Source organism: Macrotis lagotis, chromosome 7 (genome assembly GCF_037893015.1).
Source record: "Macrotis lagotis isolate mMagLag1 chromosome 7, bilby.v1.9.chrom.fasta, whole genome shotgun sequence".
NCBI lineage: Eukaryota > Metazoa > Chordata > Mammalia > Peramelemorphia > Peramelidae > Macrotis > Macrotis lagotis.
The window spans coordinates 112,534,034-112,543,994 of record NC_133664.1 but is presented as its reverse complement, the minus strand read 5'-3'; the positions used below and the strand labels follow the sequence as shown (position 1 = coordinate 112,543,994).

The 9,961-nt window shown below is 34.5% G+C and overlaps 1 protein-coding gene across 1 annotated transcript; it reads right to left on the bottom strand.

Annotated features, from left to right (window-relative positions):
• Positions 1-8,859, bottom strand: LOC141493794 (synaptophysin-like protein 1). Its single transcript, XM_074195127.1, has 4 exons — positions 8,830-8,859; positions 3,014-3,033; positions 928-1,003; positions 1-750 (listed from the first exon to the last, which is right to left on the bottom strand). The coding sequence occupies exons 1-4, from the start codon at positions 8,857-8,859 to the stop codon at positions 94-96; spliced, it is 783 nt and encodes a 260-aa protein (XP_074051228.1). The 3' UTR covers positions 1-93.
• Positions 8,860-9,961: the final 1,102 nt, after the last annotated feature.

The following is a 9,961-nucleotide window of genomic DNA, read 5'->3' as shown; positions in this document are numbered from 1 at the left end:
TTTTATTAGAAACAACCTGCAATGTCTCTAAACCTGCTGGCAATATATTGTAGAACAGATTCTTATTTCACACAGTGTAGTTCTCTTCTTTAATTACATTCCTGTAGGAGGTGCAACTGTTCCTCCACCATGGGTAGAAATATTTGACTGATGGTGCAAGCTGGCCTCCTTATATACAAACCAAGCATTTCCTCCCCAAAGTATTAAGTTCAGAAAACCAAATATCACAGATACATTCAGAGATCGCATACTAGTCACAGAGTCAAAGTAGCAGTGTGTCACCTTATTATTGCAAGTTTGAATCTGACCAATAAGATTTTCACCTGTTGTCATCTTAATATCTGTCAAAGCTTTAGCCCAGACTGAAGTGGACACCAACCATAGGAAAGCAGCAATAATAGTAATAAGGAAGTCAATAAAGGGAATTTTTCGACTATCCTGATATAAGTTCATATAACCAATATAAAGTATAAGTGCAGCAATGCAGTATAGAATGACCAAGATGGCAAATGTAACATAGAACTGGGCAGAAGAAGAGAAATCTACTATAAGATAAAAGATGCTCCAAGTTTCATTACACAGTTGTTTATTATCTTGTGTAGAAAGTGAAATCTGATTCAGCCTGAATGGATAGGCAAAGTGAGCTTCAACTGTTTCATTTTTAGCAAGACCGTGGCAGGAAACGAAGAAACTCGTTTTGCCCTTAAAACCTCCACAAGTGGCAAAAGAAAAAATGGAAGCAAGGGGCAGCTAGGTGGCGTAGTGAATAAAGCACCAGCCTTGGAGTCAGGAGTACCCGGGTTCAAATCCGGTCTCAGACACTTAATAATTACCTAGCTGTGTGGCCTTGGGCAAGCCACTTAACCCCATTTGCCTTGCAAAAAACCCCTAAAAAACAAAAAAAGAAAAAGAAAAAATGGAAGCTACCAACTGGAGAACTTTGATGAAGCCAAGTGGCTCCTTGAGCGGGCAGAAGTTAATCTGCGGGTCCGACATCCTCTGAAGGAAGGAGGGAAAGAGGGCGAGAGTCAGGTTAGCCGGACTGCAGGGACAGAGCCAGACCCGGGGTGGTCCAGCAGGAGGGAAGGGATGAGTCATTTACCGTTTTTAATGGATCTCTTGAGTCATGTATTTCATGATTGAATTCTCTTTTCAGTTCTGGTCTTTTTGTCAAGAAATTTTGGAAGCCCTCAGTTTTGTTGAACATCCATCTTTTCCCCTGACAGTATATGCTGAATTTTGCAGGGTAGTGCCTTCTGCATAATCCCAGGTCCTTTTCCCTTCAATATATGATCTTCCAGGTCCTCCAGTCTTTCAGTGTTGAGGCTGATAGATTCTGTGTGAGTCTGATTGTGTTTCCTTTGTATTTAAATTGTTTTCTTTTTTGCTGTTTGCAGAATTTTCTCCTTTATTTGAGAGTTTTGGAATTTGGCATCCTTTGAGTTTTTATCCTGGGATCTCTTTTGGAAAGGCTTTTGTGTATTCTTTCAATGGCTACATTGTCTTCTTGTTCTAGCAGATTTGAATAGTTTTCCCTCATAATTTCCTGCATGATGTTTTCCAGGTTCTTTTTTTGATCTAATATTTTTAGCAGTCTCATGATTCATAAATTATGTCTCCTGGATCTATTGTCCAGGTCGTTTATTTTTCCTAAAATGTATTTTATATTTTCATCAATTTTTTAGTGTTTTTTTTATTTTGTTTGGTGGAATCATGTAGTCTCACAGATTCATTGGTTTAGATTTATTCAATTTTGATTTTTAGAGTTTTATTTTCTTCAATTAGTTTTTTTGTTTCCTTTTCTAGTTGTTTTTTTATTTTTAATGGAGTTGATTTCTTTGGTCAATTTTTCATATTTTCCTGCATGACTCTCATTTCATTTTTCAATTTTTCTTCTTTCTCTCTTCCTTAGTTTTTAACTTCTTTTTAAAGCTCTTCTATGATTTGAATCTAAATCATAGACTATTTTGAGAATTCCCCTGTGAGTAATTTTTCACTGATTTCTTCTTCTGACATGTCATTGTTATCATCTTTATCTGCAAAGTATTTTTCTATAGAGAGTGCTCTTTTAGTTTTTTTTGTTCATCTCTGTTCTCCTAGGTGCTCTACTCCTGGGGTGTATAGGGAGTATAGATTCAAAATTTTTATGCTGGTACTGAGGTCTGATCCCTGGCTCTTTGTTGACCAAGATGTTGTCTATTCAGTCTATGTTTGCCTTTGCAGAAGTTTATTTCCTCCTTTATGTCCAGATTCTGTCTATGCAGTGGTTTGTTCCCAACCCAGTCCTGTCTTTTGTCCAACATTCCTAGGGTTCACACTTTGTTTGGGGTTGGGACCCTTCCTACTGACTTGCTTTCTAACTGCCAGGGCTAATGCTGTTGTCTAACTAATGGGATCTGGTCTGCATTGTGGCTAAAAGCCTCCTGCTGGTTTTCCCCCCTCTCCAGTCTTGCTTGGCTTTACTTCCCCTTTTCCCCAAATAGGCAGATCTTCACTGCAGATACTACTGCAGATGTCTACTGTTGAAACCTTCTTTGGATCTTTTTTGCTTGGTGGGATCTGTAGCTTTAATGTCAGTTTAGAGGCTTCATTTATCGTTGTAGAGAAAAATTCTGGGAGCATGTTAGCTTCACACCATTTTGCCTCCACCCTGGAAGTCTCCCCAAAGTTGTCATTTTTTAACAGATGAAATAATTAGAGACTACCAGAGATCAACCAGAATGCTAGCTGAAATAATAGTTTCAGCTAAGTAACAGGTTATAATATAAACAGACACAAATCTTCAGCATTTTTATATGTTACCAACATGGTCCAACAGCAAGTTGGACTTGGAAGAGAAACTCCATTTAAAAAAATGTGGCCAATAGAAAAACAAATGGGAATCTACCTGCTAAGCCAAATCTGGTAAATATATGCATACAATTCCAAAACATTTTTTCACACAAATAAGGTTTAAAAAATTAAAAATATTCAATAAACTAGCTAATATAATAAAAACAACAATTTTAACCAGTTTAATTTACTTATTCTTTGCTATTCTAATAAAAAAATTATTTTATAGAACTGGAAAAAATAAAATTTCTTAACCAAATGGTCAAGAATAACAAGGAATTCAGTGAAAAAAATTATAAAGGAAGGTGGTCTAGCCCTCTCAACCTTTATTAAGAAGTGGAAATCATCAAAACAAGCTGGTAATATCTAAAGAATAGTGTGATGGATCAATGGATGGGTTTTATGTACACAATGTGAGATAGTAAATGACTATAATCCAGTTTTTGATAAATCTAAAGATTTAAGCTTTTGGGACAAGAACTCTCTATTTGAGAAACATTGCTGGGAAACCTGGAAAGTATTGTGGTAGAAATAATGTATAGAACATCTCCCATTGTCTACCAAGACAGTCAAACTTCAAGAGTGATATCATAAGCAAATTTGGGGAACACAGAACATTTTACCTGTTTCATCTATGGATAAAAGAAGAATGTATGATCAAAAAAAGATACTTAGAACATTATGGGAAATAAAATGAATGATTTTGATTACACTTAATTTAAAAGGTTTTGCACAAATCCAACCAATGTATCCACAATTAGAAGGAAAACAGGAAACAGAAAAAATATACAGATAAGATTTCTTTTTTAATATAGATTTATTTATTTATTTTCATCCATATTCACATGTATATTTTTGTGTTACAAAATTTCCTTTCACCCTCCTTTCCCACTTCCTCCCCTCACTGGTGAACAGTCATGTCGAGTCCGGAGGAGGGAACCCAGGCCGACATCAATATGATGCATAAGCTGGTTCGTTTATTGATTACAGGATACATACTTTTATACTCTACATTTACGTAACCAATTACATAAGCGTTTTAGCAAGCATTTTTTTCATATGCATACCTTGTGTATGTCTTAGGTGATTGTTTTGAGAACCAAACAGTGTTCTGCTAAACAGAGAGAAGATTGTTTTGAGAACCAAACAGTGATTTGATAAACAGAGTGCAGAAGGTAATTTTCTCAGAATGCGCTATCTATCTGAGCCTGGGAATACACCTCCTTAGCTCAGACATGCAGCTACTCCCTTATCTAAGCTCTGAAGTACATCTTGCTTGTTAAAGCACATAACTATTTCTGTGTTAACCCTTCATAGCTCTTAGCCTGGAACACATATGATACAACACAGTCACTTTAGCATTGTACATACATATTTTGATAAATATGTTTATAGATTAGTTATTTTTTAGTATGAGGAATTATGATTAAGAGTTGTTTTTGTGTGCTTTTGTGTTTTCTTCCTCTGCATGGGGATATCATAGTCCATAGGCAGTCTAATACAGTTGTCCTAGCTCTCTTACAGATAAGTTTTCTAATAAAAGTCCCATTTCTCATTTACAAGAATATGAATGATATACTAATTGATAAATGGTCAAAAGATGTGAACAGGCATTTTCAGAATAGGAAATTAATGCTATATATAGTCATATAATATGTACTGAATCAATGTTGATTAACAAAATGTAAATTAAGTAATATGGCAGAGAAGGAAAATGACAAAAGTTACTTGGGGTATGGAAAAATAGGGACATTAATGCTTTGTTGGAGAGCAATTTGGAATTATGCCTAAGGGCAACAAAAAGACTTAAGACTTAAGGAATTTTAAATAAGAAGCATCCCTTTGACTTAACAACTACTATGTCTGTCTTCCAAAGAGATCAAAGCAAAAAAAAAGAACAGTACCTATATGTGTACAAATATGTTTATGGATTCTCTTTTTGTAGTGTTACAGTATTAAAGTTTGAAGGGTCACCCTTTAATGATTCAACAAGTTATGATTTTTGATTGTGAAATACTAGTGTGCTTTAAGAAATCAAAAGCAGGATGGCAGAAAACTGGTGAAAACTTACATAAACTGATGATACAAGGTGAAGAGAATAGAACCAGAAAAAGCATTCTACATAGAAACAGCAATGCTTTGTGAAAGACTTAGCTATTGTGAGCAATAATATAATCCAAGAGAATTCTGAAGGATATATAATGGAAATTGTTTTCGACCTTAAAAGAAGGACAGATGGGTGGTGCAGTAGATTTAGTGTATGGTCTGGAGTTAGGAAAACGTTTTCCTAAATTCAAATTTGACCTCAGACACTTATTAGCTGTGTGAACTCAGGCAAGTTATTTAATCCTGTTTGACTCCATTTCCTCATCTGTAAAATGATCTGGAGAAAGATATGGAAAATTACTCAGATATCCTGCCAAGAAAACACTGAATGGGGTCATAAAGAGTCATATTCAATTGAAAAATGACTGAACAAAACCTCCAAAGAACTGATGGAGTCTGAATGTAGACTGAAGCATATTTTTTATTTTATATTTCTTATATGTTTTATCTGTTTTCTTTTGCAACTTGGCTAATATGGGGAAAAATTATTATCCCTTTAATTATCACCTCTCTACTTTTTAGTCTGTTTAATAGTTCTTTCTCCATGGATTATTAGAATATATATCTCCTCTATGAATAAAGAAAAACAAAAACAAAGAAAAAAACCAAACTCAAAATGAAACTTCCCTATTCTCTTCCATTCTTCAAACTATTAATAACCACTTGTATTTTATTTTGTTCATGGGTAAAGTCCTAGAAAATGATATCCATAATCGTCTCTACTTCTCATCATAATCACTTTGCTACTCTTATCAATCTGACTTCTATCCTCCTCAATGTGACCTGTGATCATTAAAAAAATAGTATTTCATTTATTTTCAATTCCACATGAAAGCAAATTTTAATATTTGTTGTAAATTTTTTTGTCCTAGATTCTTTACTTCCCACCCTTCCCTCCCCATCATTGTGAAAACAAGAAATTTTATATAAGTTTGACCTAAACAGTCATGTAAAATAATGTTAATTATAATTATTGTATGTAATTATGTATAATTATTGTAGAAGAAAACACAGAAAAATTATGTTAATTACGTAAAGAAAACCATGCTTTGATCTGCATTTAGACTCCATCCAGTCTTTCTTTAGGAATGGATAGCATTCTTCATCATAAGTCCTTCAGAACCCTCTTGTATCATTGCATTGCTGAGAATAACCAAGTCATCATACAATAATGTTCTCCTGTTCTGCACATTTCACTTTGTATCAGTTCATTTCAGTCTTTCCAGGTTTTTCTGAGAACATCCTGCTTGTCATTTCATATAGAAAACTATTATTCCATCACAATCATATATAAAGACTTGTTCAGACAGTCCCCAATTGATGGACATGGAAATATTTTGCATGACTTCACAAGTTTAAATCATTTAAACTTGCTTCCCTTCTCTAAGAGAAAGAAAGGGAGAAAGGTAGAGAATTTAGAATTCAAATTTAAAAAGTTAAAAATTTTAATGTAATTGAGAAAAATAAAATAAAATTTTAAAAAGTCACTCCAAGCCTAATCTCATTACCACCACAATATAATGCATTTACAAGCAACATAAGAATATGTTGACACTCACTCATTAGTTCATTGGTGTAAACCTTCTATCTCCCTTAATTGTCTGCTTTCCCCCCAAGGTTTCTTAACCTTCAGAGTATTAAATCTCTTATCCCTTTGATATATTCCTTCCAAAAGGAGAGGCAGAGAATCTCACCTTACAGTGTCACAGACCAAAAAAAACCCATATTTCTGCTATACATGCATGATGTGTTCTAAAAGATAGATATATTACTTCAATCTTTATATTTTCCTACTATCTTTTGGCACCTAGAACCTACTTCATTTATATATAAAGTTTTTATACCTATCAGGTACTATCACCACCCTACTTTATTCTCTTACTCTTAACTCTTTACCTGAATCTTCTTAGTCCACAAATATTCTTTTTCAATCCAGAAATAGTACCTGTTCTCTCACCTTTATGGACATTTCAATGTTTCTTTATCATCTTCAGTGATCTTGCAAAGATTCATCATCATCATAATGCTACTGAAAGGTGTTTAAATGTCCTTCAGTGTGCTCTCAATCAATTCACTCTATTGAGACTTGATTCAGTATCACCATTCAATTAGAAACATGTTGAAATCTTCTCCAAGATTTCCTTAGAACATAATCAGTTTCCTATTTTATTTTTTTTGCTGAGTGTGTGTGTGTGTGTGTGTGTGTGTTTTAGAATAGCCATGGATTCAGGATCTGTAAATGATATTTCAGCCTCTTCTTAGCCTTCAAGAGTTACCACTCATTCTTTCCATCAATAAGCATATATTAAGAACTATGTATTGTCCAGTAAATGGTAAAAGAACAGTTGATAAAATAAGAAACAAGTACTTACATTTTCTTAGAAGAAAATATATCTACAGATTAGTGTTGCATAAAATATTGTTCAATAGGATGGTTATGATTGAAGCATAGATATCCACCCCCAAAAAATGCATTTACTGAACCCTTTAGTTTTCTTTTGTCACAAGGACATGATTGAAGACTTAGTACAGTTCTGAACAGATATTTACATCTTTTGTTTTAGATTTTTTATCATAGTTCTCAGCATTCTTTTAGTACTCACATCCTCTTTAGTTAATTGCAAAGGTATGTTAGCCTGGTTTTACAAGGCCCTAGAACCTATTTCCCTCATTCATATATAAAATGAATTTAGCTATATGAATACACTCTAAGCTATCATTGCTCTCAGTCCAATAGTTTGAATTTGTAATTAGATTCAAGACCTCATTTTTGCATTTGTTGAGTTAAATTAAATCAATAGTAACTAATATCCATTCCACACCTACTCAACTAATCTGCATAATCCATGTTCTATTTTCATCCACTGTCCCACTTTAATTCTTCTATTCTAATTCACCTACTCAGTACTCCCCTCACATATATGGTTAGACATAATTCTCTCTTTCTCCTTTCTCCTACCCTCTTCCTCCTCCTCTCTCTCACTCTCTCACTCTCATTATATAGTTACCTATAATTACATATAGTGTTATATATCTATAACTATATAAACATAGCTATTACCTTTATATTTGCATGGGTATGTGAATGTCAGTGCATGGAAGATGAAATCATTGCACTAATTACTGAAGGGATCAAGAAAGGCCTCATATGTGAGATAGAAATTCAGTTGTGTCTTGAATAAGATTAGGCATTCTAAGAGGTGATGACAGAAGAGTCCATATTAGGTCTAGGGGAGAATCTGGGAAAAGGTATTGAGATGGAGAATGGAAGTATGATTTGTAGGAAACACAGCAAGCAAGATAATTTAACCAGACACTAGAGTACATGAAGAAGAATAATCTAAAATAAGTCTGTAAAGTTAGACTGAAGGCAGATTGTATGTACCAAAAGGAGAAGTTATATTTAACCTAGAGGTTAAAGAGAGCAAGAGGAGCTTCTTGAGAATGGGAAGTTTCATGATCAGATCTGTACTTTGGAAATGCCAAATTGACAGCTCTGGAGAAGATAGATTAGAGTGGGGAGAGTTTTGACATTTGGCCACTTCTTAGGAAGCTGTTGAAGTAATTCAGTAAGAAATGAGGAAGTACAGATTTCGAGAGAAAGAAATCGATGTAAGACATATTATAAAGGTAAAATGGAAATGACAGAGCAAATGTTTTTGTATGGGGAGGGGTGGTAGAAAGTGAAGAATTGAATCAATAGCCGTCTGTGAGTGTTATTTTTCCACAAAATAGATAAGGAGAATTAGAAGAGAGATAGTTTTGCAGGGAGAAATAAAAGAATAAAGAATTTTGTTTTGGACATGTTGAATTTGAAGTCTTTATAAAACATCTAGTTATAAATGTGTGGCAGACAGTAGGTAACATGATTCTTTAGCTCAGGAGTGAGACTTGTACTAGATATATAAATCTGGGACTCATTTACATAGAAATAATCATTATAGTAGTAGTAGTAACTGGTGAGATGACCAAAAGAGAAGAGATATAAAAAGAAGAGTGACCAGATCAGAGACTTGGAATATAATTACAGTCAGGAGGCAACACATAAATGATGATCTGTGAAAGGATATTTAGAAAGAGTGGCTAGGTTGATAACCAAACAGCCAAAAGAGAGCAGCTATATGAAAACATGGATAAGAGAGCATCTATAGGAGGAGGGAGTGGGTGTTTCAGTTGTTATAGATAAGTCAATAATCTTACATTGGGATAGGAGTAAAACTGCAAGCAACAATGAACAAACAACCTTAATCTCCATTACTGAAATTTTAATGTGGGATGATTCCTACATAGTCCCAAAGATTAAAACCCCCATCCAAACTTTAGTGACAGCTTTTACTTTTGCCATAACTGAAAGCTCCATCTCCCTTTTGGAATCCTGTTCCCAAAATACTGATATGAATCTTTACCTTAATCTCATACCATATACAACAACTACTATATCTTCTATTGTTTCCCTATTGGAAGACCTGCCTGTGGCAGGTGATTCCAACTTCATGGCTCCTACACCCTCTTTTCAACTCTGCTTTTCCCAAAATGCTGACAGAGAAGTGTTCCATATGCTCCACCATAAGTCAGTCTGCTGCTCCATAAACTTTAAAGGGGGTAACTAGAGCATTTGTATTGTTTTTCCGATCTCTGCATCATCTACTCTAAGCCTTCAAAAGCAACATGGACAAGGGGATTGACCAGCTCCATGATTCAAACAGACACTTCCAAACAAATGAACATCCAGATAATGAATTCTTTGTTTCCTCTTCATGAGCTTACTTTTCTCTATTCTTCTCTGTGGTGTCTCTCTCTGACTCTTTCTCTTTATATATTTTGCTTCACCTGCTCAGTAACCCCTCCTTATATTCTCAGAAATAAAGCAGAGACTTGCTATCAGCAGGTCAACATCTTCATATCATTATGCTCACTGTCCAGGCTATAATTTTATTCTCTTAACCATTTCATAGCCAAAGTCCAGGAAGCATTCTTCACTACTATGTTCTCATTTCCTAATGCTGTCCTAATAGTTTTTTTT